This window comes from Heptranchias perlo, chromosome 12, assembly GCF_035084215.1.
Source record: "Heptranchias perlo isolate sHepPer1 chromosome 12, sHepPer1.hap1, whole genome shotgun sequence".
Classification (NCBI taxonomy): Eukaryota; Metazoa; Chordata; class Chondrichthyes; order Hexanchiformes; family Hexanchidae; genus Heptranchias; species Heptranchias perlo.
Genome location: NC_090336.1, coordinates 29,014,254 through 29,041,236, shown reverse-complemented (window position 1 = coordinate 29,041,236; position 26,983 = coordinate 29,014,254). Strand labels below are relative to the sequence as shown.

The 26,983-nt window shown below is 41.1% G+C and overlaps 2 protein-coding genes across 4 annotated transcripts in view; one reads left to right on the top strand and one right to left on the bottom strand.

Moving 5' to 3' along the window:
• LOC137327923 (uncharacterized) lies at positions 1-26,983 on the top strand. Its single transcript, XM_067993861.1, has 10 exons — positions 1-222; positions 5,922-6,275; positions 9,107-9,433; positions 14,602-14,718; positions 15,610-16,032; positions 20,010-20,372; positions 21,525-21,830; positions 23,057-23,383; positions 24,659-24,970; positions 25,241-26,983. Exons 1-10 carry the CDS (start codon positions 147-149, stop codon positions 25,546-25,548), a joined length of 2,913 nt encoding a protein of 970 aa, XP_067849962.1. The 5' UTR covers positions 1-146; the 3' UTR covers positions 25,549-26,983.
• The window catches only part of LOC137327924 (ATP-sensitive inward rectifier potassium channel 11-like), a 45,440-nt gene continuing 28,089 nt past the window's right edge, over positions 9,633-26,983 (bottom strand). Inside the window, exon 4 of one of the 3 annotated variants that reach the window (XR_010964570.1) lies at positions 9,633-10,203. Coding sequence is in view for 2 of the 3 variants with exons in the window: in XM_067993862.1 (XP_067849963.1) it covers positions 10,171-10,203 (33 nt within the window). In the remaining variant the exon portion in view is untranslated. The remainder of the gene's footprint in view (positions 10,204-26,983) is intronic. The other 2 variants (XM_067993862.1, XM_067993863.1) reach the window with 2 other exon arrangements.

The following is a 26,983-nucleotide window of genomic DNA, read 5'->3' as shown; positions in this document are numbered from 1 at the left end:
CCCTCCCTCTCGCTGGCGGCGACGAAAGTGAAACTCGGGGCGGGAGGAGGCGGATCGTCCGTCCGTCCGTCCCCGGTCACAGAGAGAGAGAGAGAGAGGGAGGGAGGGAGGAAAGACGGAGCGAGCTCGGGGCCGGGGCCGGGGCCATGGGACAGCTGAGGAACTCGCTGCCGCTCCTGGTGCGGGTGGTGCTGCTGCTCGTGGTGGTGCCGCCGCTTTCAGGTAAAGTGCGAAATTGATGGCCGGGCCGGGCCGGGGCGGGCGGGGCGGGGCGGGGCGGGGAGCGGAACGGCCTTTCGACCAGCCTGAGCCTGGGGCTGGAGCCCGGGCTGGGACCGGGGCGGGGCGGGGAGCGGAACGGCCTTTCGACCAGCCTGAGCCTGGGGCTGGAGCCCGGGCTGGGACCGGGGCGGGGCGGGGAGCGGAACGGCCTTTCGACCAGCCTGAGCCTGGGGCTGGAGCCCGGGCTGGGGGCGGGGCGGGGAGCGGAACGGCCTTTCGACCAGCCTGAGCCTGGTGCTGGAGCCCGGGCTGGGACCGGGGCGGGGCGGGGCGGGGAGCGGAACGGCCTTTCGACCAGCCTGGTGCTGGAGCCCGGGCTGGGACCGGGACCCGCCCTTTGGGCCCAGTTGTACTTTGGCTGTTTGTCGATTGTGGAGGTTGAAGATTAAATTGAAGCAGCCGTGCGGAGGCGGGCTGAGGTAGTAAGTGAGGAGCCCGCTCACGCCCCGTCTCTCCCCCTCTAGAATCGCACAAGCACAGGAAGAGGCCGTTCGGCCCGTCGTGTCGGTGCCGGCTCTTCCAAAGAGCTATCCAATTAGTCCCTTTCCCCCGAGCCCTGTAAAATTTTCCGCTTCAATTATTTATTCAATTCCCTTGTGAAAGTTGTAAACAATTTTACAACACCAAGTTATAGTCCAGCAATTTTATTTTAAATTCACAAGCTTTCGGAGATTTTCTCCTTCCTCAGGCAAATGTTTCAAGATCTCCTTGAAGCCTACGCATTTATACATATTGAACAATAATACATGGTGTTTACAGACTGCCCCTGCAACTGCCCGTTGCCAAGGCAATCACCGTGTTCAGACAGAGAGGTGTTACCTGCAGAACCTCCGAATACACATTCAACAAAAAAACAAACAGGGAAAAAAAACAGAGAAAAAAAAACACAGAGAGAGGCAGAAACATCCGGAAGGCAGAGAGAGCCAGCAAATGACCCATTATATTAAAAACAGATAACATTTGTTCGCTGGTGGGGTAACGTGTAGCGTGACATGAACCCAAGATCCCGGTTGAGGCCGTCCTCCAATTTTATTTAAAATAAAATTGCTGGACTATAACTTGGTGTTGTAAAATTGTTTACAATTGTCAACCCCAGTCCATCACCGGCATCTCCACACTTGTGAAAGTTGTTATTGAATGTGCTTCCATCACCCTTCCAGGTAGTGAATTCCAGATCATAACAACTGGTGTAAATTTTTTTCCTCATGTCGCCTCTGCTTCTTTTTGCCTTAAATCTGTGTCCTCTGGTTACCGACTCTTCTGCCACTGGAAACAGTTTCTCCTTATTTACTCTATCAAAACCACTCATGATTTTGAACAATTTGCATTTATATAGCGCTTTTAATGTGGTAAAATGTCCAAAGGCACTTCGCGAGTGTTACCAGAAATTTTTTTGACACCGAGCCATATTAGGACAGGTGACCAAAAGCTTGGTCAAGGAGGTAGGTTTTAAGGAGCGTCTGAAAGGAGGGTGGAGAGGCGGAAAGGTTTAGGGAGGGAATACCAGAGCTTAGGGCCGAGGCAGCTGAAGGCACAGCCGTCATTGGTGGAGCGATTAAAATCGGGGATGTGAAAATGGCCAGAATTGGTGGAGTGCGAAGATCTCGGAAGGTTGAAGGGATGCTTGTCTTGACATCCAGGTTACAGAAATAGGATGAGGCGAGGCCATGGTGGGATTTGAAAACAATGATGAGAATTTTAAAATTCAGATGTTGCTGGACTGGGATCCAATGTAGGTCAGCGAGCACTGGGGTAATGGGTGAACAGGATTTGGTGAGAGTTAAGATACATGCAGCAGAGTTTTTGAGGAGCTCAAGTTGATGGAGGGTGGGAGGCTGGCCAGGAGATCATTGGAATAATCAAGTCTAGAGGTAACAGGCAAAGATAAGGGGTTGAGCAGCAGATGAGCTGAGGAAGGGGCGGAGATAAGTGATGTTATGGAGGTGGAAGTAGAGGGTCTTGGTGATGGAGTGGCTATGTGGTCGGAAGCTCATGTCAGGGTCATCTGGGATGCCAAGTTTGCGAACGGTCTGGATCAGCCTCAGACAATGGCCAGAGAGAGGGGTGGAGTCGGTGACTAGGGAATGGAGTTTTTGGCGGGGACCGACGACAATGGCTTCGGTCTTCTCGTTATTAAGTTGGAGGAAATTTCTGCTCATCCAGTACTGGATGTCAAGACAAGCAGCCTGACAAATCAAAGGCAGTGGAGGGGTCAGAGAGATGGTAGTGAGTTGGAGCTGGGTGTCGCAGCTTACATGTGGAACCTGACATGTTTTTGGAACTCGTGTAAATTTTTTTCCTCATGTCGCCTCTGGTTCTTTTGCCAATTACCTTAAATCTGTGTCCTCTGGTTACCAACTCTTCTGCCACTGGAAACAGTTTCTCCTTATTCACTCTATCAAAACGGCTCATGATTTTGAACAAATTGCATTTATATAGCGCTTTTAATGTGGTAAAATGTCCAAACGCACTTCACGAGTGTTACCAGACAAAATTTTGACACCGAGCCATATTAGGACAGGTTGGTCAAGGAGGTAGGTTTTAAGGAGCGTCTTGAAGGAGGGGGAAGAGGCCTAGTCACCGACTCCACCTCTCTGGCCATTGTCGCCAAGGGGCAACATGTAGATGTTAAATAGGTGGGGGCCAAGGATAGATTCTTGGGGGACTCCAGAGCTAACGGTGCGGGAGTGGGAAGAGAAGCCATTGCAGGTGATTATCTGGCTACGACTGGATAGATAAGAATGGAACCAGGCTTGAGCAGTCCCACCCTGCTGGACGTCGGAGGAGGATGATGTGGTCAACCATATCAAAGGCCGCAGACAGGTCGAGAAGGATGAGGAGGGAGAGTTTACCAAGGTCACAGTCACATAGGATATCAACTGTGACGTTGATAAGGGCTGTCTCAGTGAAGTGGCAGGGGTGGGAACCTGATTGGAGGGTTCAAACATGGAGTTGCGGGCGACTGCCCCTCTCTCTGTGCCTCCTCTCCATCCCTGCTCTCTTTCTTTTGCTATCCATTCTCTCTCCCTCTCTTTATTCTCCCTCTCTTTATTCTCCCTCTCTTTATTCTCCCTCTCTTTATTCTCCCTCTCTTTATTCTCCCTCTCTTTATTCTCCTCCCCCCCCCCCCCCCCACCCGGTCTCTACTCTATTGATGATGTATTCAGATAAAATCCCCCATTAAGATCTCTATTTGTTTTAGTGCACTAACATTTGAAGCTGAGTGTGAGCGCATGGACTCCTCTTCTTGGAGCCTTTTGTAACTGGGTGCCTGAGACCTGCTCATAGTGTAACTCCCCATAGATTTCTCCTCCTCCTGGTGGTTGGATTCAGACCTGAGCAGAGTGGGACTCAAACTTTCATCCTTCTTGCTCCTTCGTTGCTTTAGCTTTTGCCCTTATTTCTCTCTCCTTTTAAGGCTTCTCCTATGTTTTAATACTATGGACCAATACATAGCAGCAAGGTCTCATATTAGCAACATAGGAACAGGAGTAGGCTATTCAGCCCCTCGTGCCTGCTCTGGCATTTGATAAGATCATGGCTGATCTGTGATCTAGCTCCATATACCTACCTTTGGCCCATATCCCTTAATACGTTTGGTTGCCAAAAAGCTATCTATCTCAGATTTAAATTTAGCAATTGAGCTAGTATCAATTGCCGTTTGCGGAAGAGAGTTCCAAACTTCTACCACCCTCTGTGTGTAGAAATGTTTTCTAATCTCGCTCCTGAAAGGTCTGGCTCTAATTTTTAGACTCTGCCCCCTACTCCTAGAATCCCCAACCAGCGGAAATAGTTTCTCTCTATCCACCCTATCTGTTCCCCTTAATATCTTATAAACTTCGATCAGATCACCCCTTAACCTTCGAAACTCTAGAGAATACAACCCCAATTTGTGTAATCTCTCCTCGTGACTTAACCCTTGAAGTCTGGGTATCGTTCTAGTTATTGATTATATTTGATCTCAATCGGTGCCAAATTAGCCAATCCCTGCTAGGATTAAGGTTAAGCTGCTACAGTTGTGTCAGGGTTTGTGGAGGAAAACAGCCAGAGTTCCCACAGAATGATTAGACTAACTATGCAAATAGTCAAAAAATGACAAATTAAAACATTGATAAATGTAAATTATTACACATTAAATGTAAATATTTGCACATCAGTCAAGACATCATGGTATTTAATGAATGGATTTGAATTGGCAAAGGGAGGCTTGGGCTGCCCTAATGTAACTTTAGTCATGGAGGATTGTTGGTTCAAAGAGTTTCACCAGTAATCGAGTGAGCTGTTCAGACCAGGAAGATCCCAGGGTTGGTCCTCAGTCTACACCATTAGCTTATCCCGGGAGGTGTGGTAATAGGATGGTACTTTTGGCTTCAGCACTGGGAGTTAGAAAAGGTGGAATTGACAAGCATTCTCTTTGCAGATTGGTGTCGCTGGAATCTTACTTGTGTGAATGTCGGGTAAGGACGGGATCAGGCTTAGCTGTGATGTCCACAGTGCCCTGCTGACGCTCACTGTTGAGGCTCGCAGGTCTCTAGTAAATAGTAGTCACTTCTAGTAGCGACTAGTAGTTTACTTCCAGCTGGTGTCTGGAACTGGCTGAGCAAGGACTCACTTTTAGGAGAGAAGAAAGGAGGGGAGAAACTTGGTGAGAAGATACCCAAAATATTGCACAGTTGCAATGTTTCCCTCCTCCTATTGAAATTTTCTCTTTTGGCTTACGTGTGAATTAATGACCATTTGGCTGAGGTATTGGAAGCACATTCCATCAAGGATTCTGCCTTTAGGAGATGGGAGGGGAGAAAACTGACAGAAAAATAGATTTTTTTTGGAGGTCTCTAACCTATATTTGTATGTGGAACAATATATTTAACAAGCAGATGTCTTAACGATTTAATTGCTACTGTCAGATACTACAAAAAGTGTACTGAAAAACAGTTGATTGAAAAAGTGAAACTACAAATGGATGGGCATGATGTGCTAAGCTCGCCACTTTGGGTAGATTATATTGTGTTCCCTTAGCTAGTTTTTGGTGGGGAGGGAGAGAAGATTAATTAATGAGACAGTTAATGGTGAAATAAAAACCTAAAATGATGGAAACACTCAGCAGGTCAGGCAGCATCTGTAGAGAAAGAGTTAACAGGGGTGATTTTAAACCCCAAGAACGGGTGGGTTGGGGGTGGGTGGGAGTTGAAAATAGTTGTTTTTTGGGTCACGACCGCAACCTGGCTTTATTTCGGGGTTTAATGTTGGCGCCTAAAAGTACAGGTTTCCCACTGGGAATGCAAAGTCCGAAAATTTTGCGGTTGCGACCCAAAAAAACAACTATTTTCATCTCCCACCTGCCCCCAACCCACCCGTTCTTGGGGTTTAAAATCACCTCCAACATTTCAGATCAGTGACCTTTTATCAGAACCAGTTAATGGTGAAGTTAGATAAAGGGGAAGCTAGATAAACACATGAGGGAGAAAGGAATAGAAGGTTATGCAGAAAGGGTTCGGTGAAGGGTGGGAGCTTAAACACCAGCATGGACCAGTTGGACCAACTGACCTATTTCTGTGCTGTACATTCTATGTAAGTTGAGGTTAATATAGGCACAACCTTGTATGGTGGACACTAATTATGTTTTATTTAATCTGCAGAAACAAAATTGGAGTTGAGAGTGAGTCAAAATCCTGTGGAAGTAATGGTTAATGAAAATGGACTTATACAGTGTGAAATTGCTGAACTCACTGGGGCTATGCTGACTGCAGAGAACTTGGGCGTTTTGTGGTCTTTCACTAGTGACACTGAAAAATCAAAAGTCTTTGTCTTCAGTAATGGAGTAATAAGTAATTTGTGGAAAGAAGCAGAACTGTCAGAAGACTCCATTCTAAAGGGAAACATGTCACTGTTGCTAAAAAGTGTCACATTTAAACACGCTGGACAGTATCAATGTGAAGTTGTTATTCCACCAGATGATACGGCCTCTAAGGCGGTAAAGCTTGAAGTTTTAGGTAAGCTGATTTATGAACAACTACTATAAACTATTACACTGCAGTGTTACACAATGCCATCAGTGTTCATATGTCATAATGGTTTGTCTGTCTATGAAAATAAAAAATAAAATGGTTCTGATAGATTGCTTCCACAATGCTAAAAGAAGTTAGAGAGATAGCAGAGGCACTATTACATACACATTACATAATTTTTTATAATATTCATTAGAACAGGGAATAATGCTAGAGGACTGGCGGACAGCTAATGTGATTCCTGTATTTAAAAAGGGTGATAGAACCAGTCCAGGGAATTATAGACCAATTAGCTTAATGTCAGTGGTAGGAAAGATAATGGAATCCTTACTCAAAGATGTAATAGAAAAACATCTTCAAACCGAAAATATAATAAAGAATAGTCAGCACAGATTTCAAAAAGGAAGGTCATGCTTGACCAACCTTATTGAATTCCTTGAAGAAGTATCAAAGAGTAGACAAGGGTAATGCAGTAGATGTAATATATTTGGATTTTGAAAAGGCGTTCGATAAGGTACAGCACAGTCGACTCATGACTAAGGTCAGAGCATGTGGAGTCAGGACAAGTAGAATGAATAGCGAGCTGGCTAGAAAATAGAGAGTAGAGTTAAAGGTAGTTACTCAGACTGGCAAAAGGTGGGAAGTGGTGTTCCACAAGGATCGGTGCTGGGGCCACTGTTGTTCACCATTTCCAATGGACTCGGGAATCAGAAGTACAATTTCAAAATTTGCAGATGACACCAAATTGGGGGGTATAATTAATACTGAGGAGGACTGCAACAAAATACTTTAAGTCATTAATAAACATGCAGAATGGGCATGTAATTGGCTAATAAAATTCAATTTGGAGAAGTGTGAGGTATTACATTTTGGTAAGAAGAATAAGAGGGCCACATACTGCTTGGAATAATAAGAGTCTAAATGAGGTATTGGAGCAGAGGGATCTGGGGGCACAGATATATAAATCACTACAAGTAGCGACGCAGGTTAATAAGGCCAATTAAAAAAAAAAGCAAACCAAGGACTGGGGTTCATTTCTAGAGGGATAGAATTGAAAAGCAGAGAAGTTATGTTAAACTTGTATAGGACCTTGGTTAGACCACACTTGGAGTACTGTGAACAGTTCTGGTCTTTAAGATTATGAAAGGCTTTGATAGGGCAGATGTAGAGAAGATGTTTCCACTTGTGGGGGAGACCAGAACTAGGGGCCATAAATATAAGATAGTCACTAATAAATCCAATAGGGAATTCAGGAGAAACTTCTTCACCCAGAGAGTGGTTAGAATGTGGAACTTGCTACCACAAGGAGTAGTTGAGGCGACTAGCATAAATGCATTTAAGGGGACGCTAGATAAACACATGAGGGAGAAAGGAACAGAAGGATATGCTGATAGGGTTAGATGAAGTAGGGAGGAGGCTTGTGTGGAGCATAAACACCGGCCTGGACCTGTTGGGCTGAATGGACTATTTCTGTTCTGTACATTCTATGTACTTCTATGTAAAATCTTGCAAAGGAAATGCCCTTAAATATAAAATGGTTTGCACCTATTGTCCAATGCTTTCTGGCCTGATTTTATTAATGATCCAATAGTACATGTGAGTAGAAGTTGTCACACAAACTAACAATCCTCATTCAGATCTTGAAACATTTTATTCATCTATGACTCACAGTAAAATCTCATTAAGTTGATCACTGAAAGGACTTGTTGAAAGTAGTTGATTCAGTAAGGCGGTTGAGTTAGTGGGACATAAAGTATTCAGCTGAAGCTGACCATTAAGTGCTGTATCATTAAAATTAAACTTTGAAAAGCATTCTAACCGCTTTCATCCTAACACAAATAGAAGATGATTCTAACAGCAATTTTTCTTTACCTTCATTTACACACTGTGATCATCTAATCCTTCTGGCACACTATAGCTGATACAATAACCAAGAAATGTCTTTCAATTTTCAGACAGCTTTGCAGAGCTCACCTTCAGTTAGGACTTTCTCTTAACACTTCTAGGAAGCCATCCAGGTTTATAGATTTCTCTATCTGCTACAAATTATAAAAATGGAGTGATAGAGAGAAAAAAAAAGAAACATTTCTACAATAAAACAAGTCACTTGATTAATCAAATTTTTGCATAACCTGTTTGTACAAATGCAGGAGTTTCTTAGACTGCAAACGGCTAACTGAGACATGCATCGCCCCGCCAATCAAAGTCCTTGCATACAGCATATGCAATGAACTAGAGATGAAAGAATAAAATAAGATCAATGTAAACTTCACAGTGTAGCCAGATCTATCCCCAGTCAGGTTCTTTTATGTATTTAACAGTGACAAATATGAGGTGATACATGGTGGTATTAAATCATCAAGTATGTTTTTTTTAAAAAGTGTAAGGTATATCACTAATTAGTTGAATCAAGAACTAGATGTAAAAGTTAACCAAATTGGAAGTGTCAACTGTGTATGGCAGTATTTACAAAGGCAAATAAAACACAAACCTGTGCTTGATTGAAGAGGTGACACATGCCTCAAATAAGCACATTGTTGCCCCTGGATAAATGTGGTATATTAACACTTAACTACTGTTAAATATGATCAGCAATTATCTGTTAAAGCCTTTTCATTTTTTCATGAATAAATAAATAGATTAAAAACCTGCACATCAGCAGTCAAAGTTCTCTTGAATTTAAATGTTGTACTGTATCAAGAAAGAAAGAACTCACTTATAACCCTTTCGTTTCCTCAGAATGCCATATCCAATGAATTACTTTTGATTAATAGCCACTGTTATTAGTGAGGTTAATGTACCTTTTGTTTTGGCAGCACGCCCCACAGTGACTGTGGTTTCAGAAAAAATTGTGGAAGTTGGCATTGGTGGAGAGATGGCCTTGGGTTGTCAGTTAAGTAGATATTATCCTTGCGAGAGCAATGCTGAATGGTTTCAATCAACCCCATCACAAGGAGAAACAAAACGATTAACTGATGTATGCATTGCCCCGCCAGTCAAAAACCCTGATGGAACATGTAATGTAACCACTGAAGTTAGATTGGAGCCTGGTGTAGAAGACATTGACAGCACTTTCACATGCCAAGTGACACACAAGACTTTTTCAGAGCCATACTCTGTGAATGCTTTAGTGACTTTGAAAGGTAAGTTGTGGTGGTCTTAGCTTTTTATTAAAATGCAAAGTATAAAACTTTCTGACTAAGTTTGTATTGAAAAGCACTCCAGTGCTAACTGGTGTATTGTAGTTTTAATTTTTATAGGGAAAACAATTAAATATGAAGCTTTTATATGGATTCGTTATATACAGACAAGCAAGGCCTTTTGAATTTTCTTTGTGTTTATTAATCTGATGTATTTTTATAAAACATTTTAAATTGGTGTCGATACAAAACTCTATTAACTCCTTCTGACAGGTGCGAGTAAATTAGAGTACATGTATATTGTGAATAATTATTATTTTGCTATGGTTTTGAGCATTTTGTTGGAGGTTTTTCAAATCCATTCAAAACATTTTGAAGTACCAGACTTGTGTTCCATCCAATAACTTGGATACCTTTTCCTTACCAAACATCCAGTTTTGACTTCCCCATGTGTCTTGATGAATTTTTGTGACTCTTGAGAAAGGTTAATTGTAGTTTTTCGACTAATATTTTCCACTTCATTGCATTAACAAACTTTTTAGTGGGAAATTAGCCGATGACCATTGTTCCTCATGCAGTAGGTTCCGATCTTGACTTAAGACTTGGTGGCAGGTATCGAGTCAGTGGTAGGCTGTTTTGTGAGGAAAATGCATTCTGGGTTGTCTTGGGCTGCATTTTCCTGGCAACTGGTTGTAAAGTGACATTAGTAGAGCCATTTGATCAGTTGCCTGCTAACTTTCTCAGCTTGGGGACAGTTCATCATATGGGGAAACCTAGAAGGGTAGAAAATATTTACAAAATGTCAACTCCTTGGGCAGAAGAATGTGGGTTCAAGTACTAAATCTGGTTATTGTTCCCTTGAAGACTGGTTGAGTTTTATTAATTCAGAGATGAGCTGGAAGGCAAAATATCTTGTGGAAGCAAAATGTTACATCTCTCAATGGGGAACAGGGAATATTGCCTTTCTCACTCTGCACAAACAGGGCCTTCTGTTGGCTAGTATTCCAAATGGCCATGGGGTGAATATTACAGGTTTTGAATTTCATACTTTTTGCTCTAACATGAGCCACCAACATTTAAGAAAACTGGTGCAGTCAAAAAAGTACCAACTTGAGCTGCAGCTGGCTTTGTGTGTACAGCCCTTTTCTTCACCTGTTACCCAGTGTTGTATTTAATTGCTGTGCGTTCCAACTGTAATAAATAGTTTAATTTTCATGAAGGATGGGATTTTGGTGCTATAAATTTCCAAATCACAGAATGGAAGGATACGTACTCCAAGTTTGTGGTTCTGCACACGGTGAATTCCTGATCTCAATCATTTTGAATAGATGTCATATGCTGTGAGGAGATGGTGAATGAATAATAGGGGCTGCCATTGAGAGAAAGGGACATCAGAGAGATTTGGAAGCCTGAGAGCAGTCTTCAGTTTGTGGGAACAGTACAGGCTGTATGGCATGGGGAGTCTACAGGGAGTTAGCATTGGCCATTTAGTGTTCTGTTGTCCAAAAGATTCTAGGTTGAGGAGGGTTCCATGGTAGTAAGAAAAGTAGTGAGGGAAATGGGAATAAGTATAGCCACCAATGACAATCTTGCTAGTTTTACTTTTCTGTCAACACTTCAATGAAGCAATTATCTTACTGTAAATAGTTAGTGATTTGTGACAGAGGTTCCAGTTGTAGAATTTTGAGAATCCTTATGAGGTGCTGATTTTTTTAGTTTAAACAGTTTTGAACAAATATAAAACTTGATCTTGACATTCAGCTGTCTTCATGTGAGAGAGTGAGCAACATGTGTTTGTGGAACTAATCGCAAGAGCTTCCACAATAAGGGTCATCACACAGAACATCTGATTTGTTGCGTACTTCTGCTTCTGGTTATTTGGCAGCACTGTTCAAATTGGGAAAAAAATATGTGCTCAGGTCATTCAATGCTGCATGTGCTTATGGCAGACAGCAAGATGAAATCTGGGGAGAGAAACAACCTGACAGTCTATGTCCTATAGCTCCCAGTCATTGCCTCGGAAAAAGAGGGGGGGAATTGGGGGGAAAGTCCTGAGGGAAAGTAAAAATAGTATGAATAGTTCAAAAAGGAAACATTTTTTGCAAATTATCATAGTTAGTGATTTGTGACAGAGGTTCCAGTTGTAGAATTTTGAGAATCCTTATGAGGTGCTGATTTTTTTAGTTTAAACAGTTTTGAACAAATATAAAACTTGATCTTGACATTCAGCTGTCTTCATGTGAGAGAGTGAGCAACATGTGTTTGTGGAACTAATCGCAAGAGCTTCCACAATAAGGGTCATCACACAGAACATCTGATTTGTTGCGTACTTCTGCTTCTGGTTATTTGGCAGCACTGTTCAAATTGGGAAAAAAATATGTGCTCAGGTCATTCAATGCTGCATGTGCTTATGGCAGACAGCAAGATGAAATCTGGGGAGAGAAACAACCTGACAGTCTATGTCCTATAGCTCCCAGTCATTGCCTCGGAAAAAGAGGGGGGGAATTGGGGGGAAAGTCCTGAGGGAAAGTAAAAATAGTATGAATAGTTCAAAAAGGAAACATTTTTTGCAAATTATCAGCCCGTTGCTCCTTTCTTCCTTCCTGATATACTGTTTCACAGATGCCAGTAGCCCCCAGCAACTCAGCCAACTGACTCTAGAAAACAAGGCAGCCAAACGCAATCCTCTCCACACTGAACATCCACGTGTGCACTTTCTAGCCAGGATAGCAATTAGGATTGGGAATCGTGGCTGATTTTTCGCCTACCTGGCACAGGCGCTGCCTCTAACTACTGCTTGGCTGGGATCAGCCCACTCAGCACAAAGTAGGAATGGAACATCGAACTTTCTGGCCGATATGCCTTATTTCCTTTTTCCATTAGATAACTGGAAGAAGTTCATAGGAAACTTTTGCAGAGATTGTTGAGAAAAGAAGAAAAACATTGGAAAGAAAGAAAATAATGAAATGAAACCATCTGTTACAGTGGAAGAAAAGTACTAAAGTGGAAAAATAGATGTAAGATGATGGGAAAAAGTAATGGAAGAAAATGTGCAGTCACAAATGACTTTAATTTTGCTCTTTGAAATATAGCAAAACCATGTATTTCTGTCCAGTGATTTTGACTTTCTATTCACTTTTGGACTTTCACAAGCTCTGCAGTCCTGCCACATCCAGTCGTGAATGGTGGTGGACAATTAAACAACTAACGGGAGGAGGAGGGTCTGTAAACATCCCCATCCTCAATGATGGCGGAGTCCAGCATGTGAGTGCAAAAGACAAGGCTGAAGTGTTTGCAACCATCTTCAGCCAGAAGTGCCGAGTGGATGATCCATCTCGGCCTCCTCCCGATATCCCCACCATCGGAAAAGCCAGTCTTCAGCCAATTCGATTCACTCCACGTGATGTCAAGAAACGGCTGAGTGCACTGGATATAGCAAAGGTTAAGGGGCCCCGACAACATCTCGGCTGTAGTGCTGAAGACTTGTGCTCCAGAACTAGCCGCACCTCCAGCCAAACTGTTCCAGTACAGCTACAACACTGGCCTCTACCCAACAGTGTGGAAAATTGTCCAGGTATGTCCTGTCCACATAAAGCAGGGCAAATCCAATCCGGCCAATTACTGCCCCATCAGTTTACTCTCAATCATCAGCAAAGTGATGGAAGGTGTCGTCGACAGTGCTATCAAGCGGCACTTACTCACCAATAACCTGCTCACCGATGCTCAGTTTGGGTTCCGCCAGGACCACTCTGCTCCAGACCTCATTACAGCCTTGGTCCAAACGAGCTGAATTCCAGAGGTGAGGTGAGAGTGACTGCCCTTGACATCAAGGCAGCATTTGACCGAGTGTGGCACCAAGGAGCCCTAGTAAAATTGAAGTCAATGGGAATCAGGGGGAAAACTCTCCAGTGGCTGGAGTCATACCTAGCGCAAAGGAAGATGGTAATGGTTGTTGGAGGTCAATCATCTCAGCCCCAGGACGTTGCTGCAGGAGTTCCTCAGGGCAGTGTCCTAGGCCCAACCACCTTCAGCTGCTTCATCAATGACCTTCCCTCCATCATAAGGTCAGAAATGGGGATGTTCGCTGATGATCGCACAGTATTCAGTTCCATTTGCAACCCCTCAGATAATGAAGTAGTCCGTGCCCGCGTGCATCAAGACCTGGACAACATCCAGGCTTGGGCTGATAACTGGCAAGTAACATTCGTGCCATCTGCAAGGCACTAGTCAGGAGTGTGATGGAATACTCTCCACTTGCCTGGATGAATGCAGCTCCAACAACACCCAAGAAGCTCGACACCATCCAGGACAAAACATCCCGCTTGATTGGCATCCCATCCACCACCCTAAACATTCACTCCCTTCACCGGCGCACTGTGGCTGTGGTGTGTACCATCCACAGGATGCACTGCAGCAACTCGCCAAGGCTTTGACAGCACCTCCCAAACCCACGACCTCTACCACCTAGAAGGACAAAGGCAGCAGGCACACGGGAACAACATCACCTGCACGTTCCCCTCCAAGTCTCACACCATCCCGACTCGGAAATATATCGCTGTTCCTTCATCGTCGCTGGGTCAAAATCCTGGAACTCCCTACCTAACAGCACTGTGGGAGAACTTCACCACACGGACTGCAGCGGTTCAAGATGGCGGCTCGCCACCACCTTCTCGAGGGCAATTAGGGATTTGCAATAAATGCTGGCCTTGCCAGCGACGCCCACATCCCAGGAACGAAATTTAAAAAAAACCCTGAGCACATGGCTAACAGTGCTTTCTACTTGTTTGGCAATTGCATCCATATTGTAGTTGCAAGCGATTACCCTCTGCTGCTTGCCAAAGACACACACAATGCTGCTATAGACAAATTTTTCATTTTGACACAAATTTTCAATGACATGTAAGTCCCAGTAGACACTGGATTTTCAGTCATTATAGGTGCAATAGCCAGTTTTCCAAATAACACAACTGGGTTGCAGACAATATGGGACACTCAGATGTGTGAAAACAAATGCCTGTTATTTATGAGCACTTTCCCTGATTTGGCTGGTCCAGAGCTGTGCTAAGTATTTCTCTGGTATACTTTACTCTTATTATACGGTTTTACACTGGTGAGTTGTGGAACCATTTTTTTAAAATCCAGTATGAGAAATATGTAACTTTTTTTTACAGAAGCAGAAATTCGTCTGTCCACAGGATCAATAGTTGGAAGCATCTTTGCAAGCATTATTATTTCTGTTGCATTAATAGCAGTGGGGATTTTCTTCTACATGCGGTTCTACTTTAAAGGTAAACCTACAATTCTACGTGTGCTACTTCGGACAGATTAGGGGATAAACTTGGAGTGAAATGACAAAGGAAATTTAGGTTATGGGGGTGGGGAGGGGGGCAATAATAACTCTTACTGCAGCATAGTTTCTGCTGTTCCAGCAAATTCTTGTATATTCTGGTTAACTAATACTGCACCAAATCTGCTACAATTGCTTGATTTTTTTTGCATCAAGTTGTAACAGCACCAATCTGTAGTGTTTTTAAACATAAATGATTAGTCTGCTAACGAGTGCTTAATTGAGATGCAAACTAAGTATGAAATGTCTAATCGTGAAGTGTATTTTATTTGTGTTTTGTATTTTGATGGATAATTTTCATAAACTTTCTGCTTAGAATCTTTGTACCTTCATAAACTCCTTATTAATTTGCTGTTTGCAGCTACAGTGTGTTACTGTTACTCTAACCCTTGTACTGTCTTACTGTATTTGAATCTTTGATCTGGTACCAGTGTTGCTGATGACAATTACTTAGTATATTCTGGAACTTAGTGGACTGGGTGAACGTTTACAAGGGAAAGAAACTCCAAAGGGTGTAATTGTTAATTCAAAATACTCCACCTTTTCAAAGAGGGAAATGATAAGCTTATATTCAATTATTTAATGCTTATTTCCAAAATGTAAATCATTCTGCTAACATGAAGATCCTCAAGTAGGGTCTTTGTACCTGCTGAGTTGTTCCGATGACGAGCGTTTTGGGAGCATTCTTTGTGTAAATGTACAGGTTTTTTTAATATGTATTTCACAATCAGTGAAGACTAGATATACCAAATGATTGGAATTTTCAGGAAGCGTCAAAGATAATTTGGAACAATCCAACTTGAAATTTCTTTAAATTTTCTTTTATTCCCAGTTGCACCAAAAGTATCAGACATTCAAATACCTGCCCGAATTGTACACCAAGAACTTGCAGAGTTTACGTGTCAAGTGTCTGGATTCCGACCTGATGTCATTACTATCACCTGGTATTTGAAGAGGGTGAAGGACTCTGAAAAGAAATTGATTGGTGAATGGCATACAGACTACATGATCCATATACCTTTCGTCACTGACAGGAAAAAAGATGAGACTGCAAAAAGGATTCATGCTGAGTGTCAATGGAAAGTCAAGTTGGGCAGTTTCCAGAAAAATGATGATGGAACATTCAGCGTTTCTAGCATTCTTGCGGTTTATCCTGACATCAATGAGGATAATCAAGCAATAATCACATGTGAAGTGATGCATCCAGCCTGCAGTGAGGACACCTTCAGAAGCATCTCTTTACAAGTTGATGGAAGTAAGCTTTTTATAAGTCTATCAGAAGTCGCCGTTCTGTTAGGTAGAATGTGTGGACGCTGTGTGTTCAGATTGATCACATCAATAATCTTCACTGCCACTTCTTGATTGCACTCATTAAATGTTGCAACCCCAAGTCATGTCCACTAGAACTAACAATCATAAGTTTTCAAATGAGTACTTTATGGTATTGTGGCCCTCAGGTTTTCTCATGGCATTCATGGATATCCACTTTGAACAGTATAATATACCACCTGCTCCATCCAAAAGACATTCGCAAATTGATGCTTCTGTGGCTGAAAGTTGCCTTAAAGTATCATTGAGCTATTTGAGAATGGGCCTCTTGACATATTTTGCCTCCCTCTCATGGATGACTTGTTAAAATTAAATCCATTGTAGTAAAATCCCCTATCTACAATTCTGAGTGAGTGCTTTTAAATGATATGGTTACTAATTTAGGATAAAAGCTGTGTGATGAAGAAATGTTGAAGGGAAAAATGGAGAGGGCACAGTGGTACTGAACTGTTCAACAAAGGACCAATAGGCTAGAACATATCTGGAACCAGAACTGTAGGATGTGAAAGAATGCAGAGGGAGTGGGAAGAAATTACAGCAATCCAGCAGAGAACTGAAGGTAGCTTAAAAGAGTGTCTTTTATGCAAAGTCACTGCATAAATGGTATAAAGCAAGGTTCCTTCAAATTTCACTAGTGTTTTTTGGCTTGCAGAATCGTATTTCTGTAGAATTTCTTCCATCAGTAACATGATGAATTGTCTTTCTTGTAATGACACAAGTGAGGATAGAGTATTTCCTGTTTGTAATATCATGGAAGAAGGGATTCTTTACAAAGTATCTGCCCCCAAGCTCCATCTAGCTGGCAGTTAGAAAGCATGAAATACTAGCACAGAAGGGCAGTAAATGTACAGGTTTTTTAATAATATGTATGATGTTTGAGTAATTTTTCTATTGTGTTATTTTCATGGGTGGGGGGAAGCATGATGTTTAATTCACCTATTTGTGGCATAGATGGATTTTTTTCTTCAGATATGTTCATTTACTCTTTCAAGAATAAACAGAAGCTTATTGTGTCAAGAGACCCATTCTCATAGCTCAGTGATACCTCATGGCAGTTTTCTTGGCTGATTTACAAAACATGGTATTAATTCAAGGGTTGGTCATGTTTAGAATAACTTTGATATTCTATGGTGTTGCTCATGGATCAACAAAAAAGTGGCTCCTGCTTACAGTTCCGCTCACATTCACACACTCATAATCGTGAGAACAAAAATGGAAGCAGCACTGACCCCTGGGATATATCACTTACAACCCTTCTCCAATCTGAGCAACACCCATTAACCCTGACCCTTGATTGCTGTTAGTCACCCAGCCTTCTGCTACATTTCCTCTTCTATATACCTGAAGTTCTGTAACCAGCGTCTTGTTAGAAACCTTATCAAACTCTTTCTGAAAAATCCATATACAGTACATCTAATGAATTCCCTTTATACAATCCGTCACCATTTTTAAAAAAAAACACTATTAAATTGTCAAACAAGACTTGCCTTTAACAAATCCCGCTGGTTGTCCTTGATTATCCTCTGCATCTCTAAATGCTGGTTAATTTAATCACAAATTATGGATTCTAAAAGTTTGTCCACTACTGATTAGTCTATAGTTACCTGCTTTATCCTTCTCGAACAGCTGCTGTCAGGTACCTTGGCACAATTTGCATGTTTAAGAAAGATTGAAAAATTGTGATCAGAGTTCAGGATGCAGGTCTTGAGTTTTGCTAACCTTTTCAGCACAAATTTCTTTTCTACAATTAATCCCCAACAATTGTTTCACGTGCTTCTCGAATATAACTGAATTCTTACTTCCTCCATCATTTAAAAAATAAATTGACAAATGATCTATTTAATATCGTCTTTCATAATTAGATTTCTTTCTTCATCCCAGAGAGGTCCTACTCTTGAATTATTTTACTTCCAATATCCATATTAAAAAGAAATAGTAAGGATGTCTATATTGTAACCATTTTTCATATTCTCTTTTGGCCCTTCTATCCTTTTCACCTCACTATACTTTCTATATTTCTCATGATTTTCTTAGCCTTAGTTTTATCACATGCCTCCTTTTTACAATCTCTATTCTTTGATGCATCCTTTTTTGCCTGATACAAATACATTTTGTACTCCATTCATCTCACATTTGAACAATCTTCACAGCTGATCTGTGGTCTTGTTTCCTAACTTAAAATCATCCCAATAATATTGTCCAGTTGTTCTTTCACCTCTCTACATATTTCCTCCTGTATCTTCTCTCCACTATTTGGTGGCCTACAACTACAGCAAGATTGTACCATTTCCCATTCTTTCCTTAACTTCATCCATATAAATTCTGTCTTAGCCTAACCCTTTAGAACATTCTTACATTTTAGCACTGGGATAGAATACTTTATTAATACTGCCCCCTTTTCCCCTCTCCATCTCTCCTGAAAATATTAAACCAGGACTATTAAGTTATCAATTTTGTCCAAACCTAAGTTATGTCTCAATTATAGCTACTATATCATGTCCTTTATAGCTACTAGTGCATCTAGCACTTCAATTTGTTTTGAATGCAATGTCCATTTACCTACATATCAATCCTGATTCCAATTTTTTTAGATAATGGAGCTTTATTCTTTTTCCTAGTTTTCTCAATTAGTTTTTGGTATCTTTTGTCTCTTGTACAATGGTGCTTTTACCTTGCATTATCCCAAAGCCCCTCTCTTTCCCTTTTTCTTGTAATATTTTCTTGCTATATCAACTAAGCCTTCTGCTTCTACTCCTACAGTTTCATTAATCCTGCTGTCCCTCCCTAATATCAAGCCTAGTTCCCCCCCCCCCCCAAACATATTATGTTCTCCCCACTGACCTATTCGCCTTCTCCACAAGGACATTGGTGTCATTTCGGATCGGATAAAGGCTATTTTGCTTCATCGTAGCCTACCAGGCCTGGTTCTGTGGCTTCAGTTCTTGAATTGGGCAAAACTTCCATTCTGAAATCTCTCAGCTTTGACTTTTGCCGTAAATAAAAAGAACGTTTTTCATTGATGGGTTAGGAAAAAAACAATTCAATAATGGATTGTTGGGGTATTTGTAAAGAGGAAAATTAGGTTATTTTTCTGATCTGATCATCTGCTCACGGTGCCTCCTTATACAAATAATGCAAATGAGCTATTATAAGTGTCCCCTTGCATCTGTGTCTCCCCTCTCTCCCTCCACTACTTCACTCTCACAATCTCCTATTCCTCTCACTGACCTGGAGCCGGAGGTGGGGCTCTGACCCACTAATAGCTGTAAAAATGGATATTTGTCCCTATTTATGAAAGAGAGAGCCTGAGTTTGGAGGGATAGGGGCTGGGATGTAACTCTCTCTGGAACTCTTTCCCACCCCCCTCCCCCCACCCCCCCAAAAAGCAATTGAGGCTAGGTCAATTGAAAATTTCAAAACTGAGATTGATAGATTTTTGTTAGGCAAGGGTATTAAGGGTTACTGAACCGAGGACGGTAGATGAAGTTAAGCCATGATCTAATTGAATGGTGGAACAGGCTCGAGGGGCTGAATGCCCTACTTCTGTTGCTATGTTCCTAACTCTGTCTTGGGTGAGATTATCTTTGTTATACCTGTCCTGAATTTGGAGCTGCACTACTGGCATGTCTGGGTATTGCTACAGATGAAAGAGAAACTAAAGCTGCAACATGGGTTGGGGTGGAGGAAGTAGGATAGGGAACAGACCACTTGCATGGTTGTCAAAGAGAACTGAAATGGCTTAAGATTAATGGAGACACAACATTGTTTGTTTAGTACATGTATAGATAATGACCTTTCATTTTGTGAGTAATGTATGATAAAAGATAAATCAATAACATTTATCTTCAGAAGTTGTGTGTAATTAAAACTGAATGTTTTGTGTTTTTTTTTTTCCCCCTTTAGTTGCTCCTAAATTGGCTAACATAATTAGACCCCCAGTTGTGCATCATAACAATACAGTGATGCTGACTTGTCCGATAAATGTTTTCAAGCCACGTCCTTTAACGGTCACCTGGTATAAAATAATGAATGGAATTAAACATCCTGTGTTGAAACACAACAATGTAGCTGAAGAGAATTCCTATCCAGAAAAATATTCCCACAGTATGAGTGAGTTTAGTTCTCCTGACCACTCTCACAGCGTCTGCAGCATGTTGCTCTTTAATGCAACGATCCGAGAAGATGATAACAGTGAATATTTCTGTGAAGTTCAGCACATTGGTTTGAGAAATCCAGCAGAGCAACAGATCAAACTGGAAGTAAAAGGTAACCTGAATGCAAAGTTCTTGACATTTCTCAGTCCCTTTTAAAATTTGTTGGTGTTTTTTTTTCCTCTGTTCGCATTGATATGAAGAATTTCAGTGCTTGGGAATAGAGCAACCTTCCATGCTGAGCATCTGTTGTCAGCATTAAGCACTTCCAGGTGTTTAGTTGTGAAAATGTGATCAACTGTTGCAAATTTGATCATTTCCTAAGTTAGTCATCTCTGTGGCCTCAGTGAAATTACCAATTTGCAGGCAGTTTTATCCCATAGACTCCAGACCATTAAAAATTGTGTTGAGATGGCTCCAGCTTCCATCATGTAGGATTCTTAGCCGTCATTTAAAAAGTGGAAATGTTCATCCCATCTTTTTGGAATGAATTCAGACCAGGTACCAGAGGTGAAAGAATAATGTGCTAAGTCACAGTGCCACCTGACCCCAGCCCTTTAGATTGGCTAAATTATATTTACAGATGCTGGTAGACCTGTTATTGCTAGCATTTTCTGCTTTTATTTCCAATATGCATTTTCTTCTTTTTCTTATTGTTATAATTTATTTTACCACCATCACTACAAACATTATCTGGTTATTATCGCCTTGCTGTGTGTGAGGCCTTGCTGCCACATTTCCTACATTACAATAATTGGCTTCTTTCCTTTTTTCCCTCCTTTTCTTTTCTCGCTTTTCTGACTTATAATTCAGTGCTGCCCAGCTGTACCCCAGGTTGTAAATTGACTAATTGGCTAGATACTTTTAGGATGTAATCAGTCATCACACTCATTGTTTTTTTTACCCCTGCTAATGAACACCCTTTCATATTTTACACACATTTACCATTTCCTGTTCCTTTCCTTGACTCAGTTGGAGTTGAATGTTGTGGATTCAACTCACATTCCAGCTGACCTTTCAGTATAGTACAGAATAAGTACTGCACTGCTGGAGGTGTCATCCTTTGGATGAGATGTTAAACTGAGGCCCTTTCTTGTTCAGGTGGATGTTTAAGATCCCATTGAACTACTTTAAAGAACAGGGGTGTCCAGGTCATTATTATTCTTTCATCCACCACCAAAAAAGATACTGTTATGAAAAAGTTTATCACTAATATACTATATATATGTAAGTATGTAGTAATGTTCTACTGTTTTATATTTTACAGCTTTTCCTTCACTTAATGCTATCTCATGTGAACCAGTGAACCCGGTACTTGGAGAAGAGTTGACTCTGTCCTGCAAAGTGCATTCATTTTATCCTAAAAATATTACTGTCCAATGGCTCAAAAATAATGACACTATTATGGAAAGAGATGAAATAATTCACATTTCTGAGAATGAGTTGTATGAACTTACCAGTTCATGTACAATTATTCCAACACTATCTGACCTACAGAGTAAATATAAATGCCAGGTTGCACATGAGAGTCTTATGTATCCAAGGATTGCAGAATACATTCCTGAAAACTTAGGTATGTTTATTCTCAGTTTAAAAACATTTCTGCAATATGAAAAATGTAGATCTTTTTGTTTATAACTAAACTAAATTGTGTTCTAATTTCATAAAAATGTATTCACTCAAAATTTTGTTATCCTTTGCCACCTTTCACCAGGATGGCTAAGATTAGCAGTCAGCTGGTTCTGGTGTGCAAAACAGTATTACTGGAGTTTAAATGTGTTCTAATGCTACAGTTCCTCAGACAGTTAGGCAAACCTAATAGTACCCTAAATAGGTCAGTGAGCGAACTTCTCACTAAAAGTAGTTGTTCAGAGGGGATCCTTGTCTAGATCCAAGTTATATTCTGACCATGGTCATCAATATGCAGTTAAATTTTAATGTTAGTGGAGCATTGATGGGATATTATATTCCCCAGACCACATGAGTGTTTAGAAAATTTAAAGATTGAAGAGCTACACTTAAAATAATGGTGGGGGGGACACAAAATTGTTTGGAACAAATTGGGTTACATTGTTGCTAGGCATATTCAGAGTGGAGCTGGTATCAGTGAAATCACATGGGACATTAAAGTCTTATTTCCCAAAAATGTGAACAGTGATGTTCAGGAAATAATGCCTGATCAGGCATGGAGTTCTTGGTTTGTAAATTTTATATTACATTAATGCAATTTTTTTTGCCACAGAATGACAGATCTAAATGCATCAGCAGTAAAATTATTGCATTGTGTATGTTCCCATAGTTTGAAATTAGGGAGCAAAATTAGGTAAAACACACATTAACCCATTTTTGAAAAGCTTGCAAGTGCAATGCCAGGTGATGTAATCAAAATCCTGGTGACAATCCTGCGGTAGTTGAGCATATACATGGAATTGAATCTTGGATTCCTGATCTGTATGGTTTACCACACTGTGCCTTTACATACTGAGTTATTCTGGTGCTTAAAAGTTAGTTGTGATGAAAAACTGAAGTAACTATTTTCTGTGGAGTATTTTTTTTAAATGACAAGCTCTAGCTTAGAGAATAACATTGGTTTAAAATACTAAGACTTGTTTGCATTTCTGTGAGTATACTTATGTAGGGATGAATGTTAACAGTCCACTTATTTGGTGCTTTCTAATTAACTTACAAACATTGAATACATTCAAAATAATTTGTTACACAGAACTTTTGGTACCAATATCTGAAACAAAATTTGGAAAGATGTATTTCAGCTTTTCTTAATGTTTCTCTTTATTTCAGTATCTTTCCCTAAGGTATCTGAAATTATCTGCAATCCTCCCATCCCTGAACTAGGGAAGGAATTGACTTTAACCTGTTCTATAAGTAACTTTTATCCAGAGGATATTCAAGTTGAATGGTTCAGAAATGAGGTGAAAATGAACCAGATTGGAAAACATGGAAACATTATGGAAGATTCATCCTGTGAAAATGGTCTGTACAACAAAGTCACCCAAGTAACCTTGACTCCAAGTACTGATGATCATCAAGCTGAATACAGAATTGAAGTTTGTCATTCAAAATCTTCAACCAAACCTTTTAAGCAATGTTTTCAGCTATTTCTTAAAGGTGAGTTTAAAATTTTCTGTTTGTCAAGCTACGGTATGCTTAAGATGAAATGAGTTCTGTTGGCAACTGTTCAAAGATCAAGAGACTAACCAGAATTAATTGCATGACCTGTACTTGCCCTGTGAAATGCCCTGTACTTGCCCTGTACATTTGAAATGCTAAAACTTCTTAACTGTGCAATTATATTACTTTCACTTTTCTTTGTTCTGAATAAGAATAGCCCAATTTACCACTATGATCTTTACTGCCTAATTAGTGTTGTTGAGAAATAGTCTAATCATACAATAATCTGCCAATTTAAACAAAATTGTAATTTATACAGATTTTCTTTAAATTTGAGGTGCAGTAGAAACTTTTAGGAGCTGACCATTTCAAACATCAGCAGGGCAAGACTTTTTGTATGGGTGCCATTTTTTAAATTTACAAAATGCTCTACACCACAGTGGAAATGCCACTTTCTATTTCCTCTTGGCCTATGCAGGCTGAGGAAAATGAGTACTACAACAATGAAAAGTCTGCTTACTAAACATTGATATATTTACGTTTTGGATATGAAGGGGAAATCTAACCACCTCATCTTGACATTCAATGACATCACCATCGCTAAATCCCCCACCATCAATATCCTGGGGGTCACCATTGACCAGAAACTCTCAAGTGTCATGGCTACTGGAGCTGGTCAGAAGCTGGGTATTCTATGGTGAGCGGCTCACCTGACTCCCCAAAGCCTCTCCACCACCTACAAGTCAGGAGTGTGATTGAATACTCTCCACTCACCTGGATGGGTACAGTTGCAAGTACACTCAAGAATCTCAACACTAACCAGGACAAAGCAGTCTGCTGGCGGCACCCTATCCAGCATAAACAGTCACACCCTCCACCACCGGCGTACTGTGGCTGCATTGTGTACTATGTACAGGAAGCACTGCAGCAAGTTCGGCAGCACGTGACCTCCGCCACCTAGAAGGACATAGGCAGCAGGTGCGTGGGAATACTATCACCTCCAAGTCACTTGGACATGTATTGCCATTCCTTCATTGTAGCTGGGCCAAAATCCTGGAATTCCCTACCTAACAGCTTTGTTGGGAGTACCTTCATGCTGTGGACAGTAGCGGTTCACCACCATCTCAAGGGTGACTAGAGATATGCAATACATGCAGGCCATGTCAGCGACGCCCATATCCAGAGAATGAATTAAAAAAATTCTTGGCAGATAGGATGTGGCTTAATCTTGCCTTTTTGTATCCATTAAATATATTATTTTCTATGTTATAGGCTCGCCTAAATTTTCAGAATTCAAAATGGAGCCAAAGAACCCTGTGTATGGCGAGCCCTTATCTGTGTCCCATTCAGTGTACGATCTTCTCCATAAAAATGTTACTGTTGAGTGGTACAAAGGATCTGATCGCGTTAAAGATGGAGTGACAAATTCAGGTCCTGTGCTTACCCCTGAAAACACTTACAGTATAGACAGTTGTCTGATGTTTTTAGTGACTGCTGAAGACTTTGAAAGAGAATTAATCTTTCAGTATGAAGAGAATTCCAAAAGTGATGTATTCAAAAGATGTATTCAACTGCCCCTCAAAGGTGAGTTTAAATATGTTTTGAAATGCAGACTTTGTTCATCATTTCTGATAAAATATATATAATACAGCACTGAACATTTTAATTGAAGAAAGTAGCATTTATTGCATGTGTTCAGTGCAAATTTGTAGATATGTTATACCATTTTTGGAACTTTAAATATTGAACTTGAGCAGTTATTGAAAAACTTTTTGACCCCATTTTAAAAAAAAAATCTTTTTTAAAGTTTGATTATAGTATTTATGAACATTTTGCCTTTGCATGTTTTCACAGCTGTGACTCCCAAAGTGTCAGAAATCAAGTGTGACCCTGCTCATCCCAATAAGGGTGGAGAAGCAACTCTTACTTGCAAGATTGAAAATTTTTGCCCAGTGGACATACTTGTTATTTGGAGCAAGGGATGGACGGAATACAAGGATAAACAAATCATAGAAATGCCCAAAATTGATGGCAAGGGACTTTACTCTACAATTACAAAACTACCTATCACCGCAGGTGCAGGTCCAGAAGAGTATACTTGTGAAGTTCGACACACAAAAACCAATGATGTTGTCGAGAAGACATTCACTCTGAATATTTAGGTATATTCTGTACATTAGGATATTTCAGTGCACCTTTTAATAGTAGCTGTATTTGAAAACCTTTTTTTAGATTAAGCAGCGGTTCAGCAAAGTAATGGAAGGTGTCATCGACAGTGCTATCAAGCGGCACTTACTCACCAATAACCTGCTCACCGATGCTCAGTTTGGGTTCCGCCAGGACCACTTGGCTCCAGACCTCATTACAGCGTTGGTCCAAACATGATCAAAAGAGCTGAATTCCAGAGGTGAGGTGAGAGTGACTGCCCTTGACGTCAAGGCAGAATTTGACCGAGTGTGGCACCAAGGAGCCCTAGTAAAATTGAAGTCAATGGGAATCAGGGGGAAAACTCTCCAGTGGCTGGATTCATACCTAGCACAAAGGAAGATGATAGTGGTTGTTGGAGGCCAATCATCTCAGCCCCAGGTCATTGCTGCAGGAGTTCCTCAGGGCAGTGTCCTAGGCCCAACCATCTTCAGCTGCCTCATCAATGACCTTCCCTCCATCATAAGGTCAGAAATGGGGATGTTCGCTGATGACAGCACAGTGTTCACTTCCATTCGCAACCCCTCAAATAATGAAGCAGTCCGAGCCCGCATGCAGCAAGACCTGGACAACATCCAGGGTTGGGCTCACAAGTGGCAAGTAACATTCGCACCAGATAAGTGCCAAGCAATGACCATCTCCAACAAGAGAGAGTCTAACCACCTCCCCCTGACATTCAACAGCATTACCATCGCCGAATCCCCCACCATCAACATCCTGGGGGTCACCATTGACCAGAAACTGAACTGGACCAGCCATATAAATACTGTGGCTACAAGAGCAGGTCAGAGGCTGGGTATTCTGCGGCGAGTGACTCACCTCCTGACTCCCCAAAGCCTTTCCACCATCTCCAAGGCACAAGTCAGGAGTGTGATGGAATACTCTCCACCTGCTTGGATGAGTGCAGCTCCAACAACACTCAAGAAGCTCGACACCATCCAAGATAAAGCAGCCCGCTTGATTGGCACCCCATCCACCACCCTAAACATTCACTCCCTTCACCACCTGCGCACTGTGGCTGCAGTGTGCACCATCCACAGCAACTCGCCAAGGATTCTTTGACAGCACCTCCCAAACCCGCGACCTCTACCACCTAGAAGGACAAGAGCAGCAGGCACATGGGAACAACACCACCTGCACGTTCCCCTCCCAAGTCAAATTAATGTCTATTGTTCATGCCACGGTTTTTTTAAGGTGGTTTGCTATGTATAGCCCTGTGTATATTGTCTATTAAAAAAAATTATTATTTTATGTTCTGATTTACGGACAAGATGTACATGTAATAAAGCATGTAAAAAATCATGAAAATAATTGTTCAAAAATTGGTATGTGCTTGTAGTAAATTTTTATAAAATTGAAGAGATTAAATTTCATATACAATTTTACTCAAAA

Bases quoted from the DNA above. Each gene is read 5' to 3' on its own strand.
- LOC137327923 (XM_067993861.1), top strand. From the start codon at position 147: ATGGGACAGCTGAGGAACTCGCTGCCGCTCCTGGTGCGGGTGGTGCTG. The intron at 9,434-14,601 runs GTAAGTTGTGGT...TTTTTTTTACAG, and splicing joins TGCTTTAGTGACTTTGAAAG to AAGCAGAAATTCGTCTGTCC. The intron at 24,971-25,240 runs GTGAGTTTAAAT...ATGTTTTCACAG, and splicing joins TATTCAACTGCCCCTCAAAG to CTGTGACTCCCAAAGTGTCA.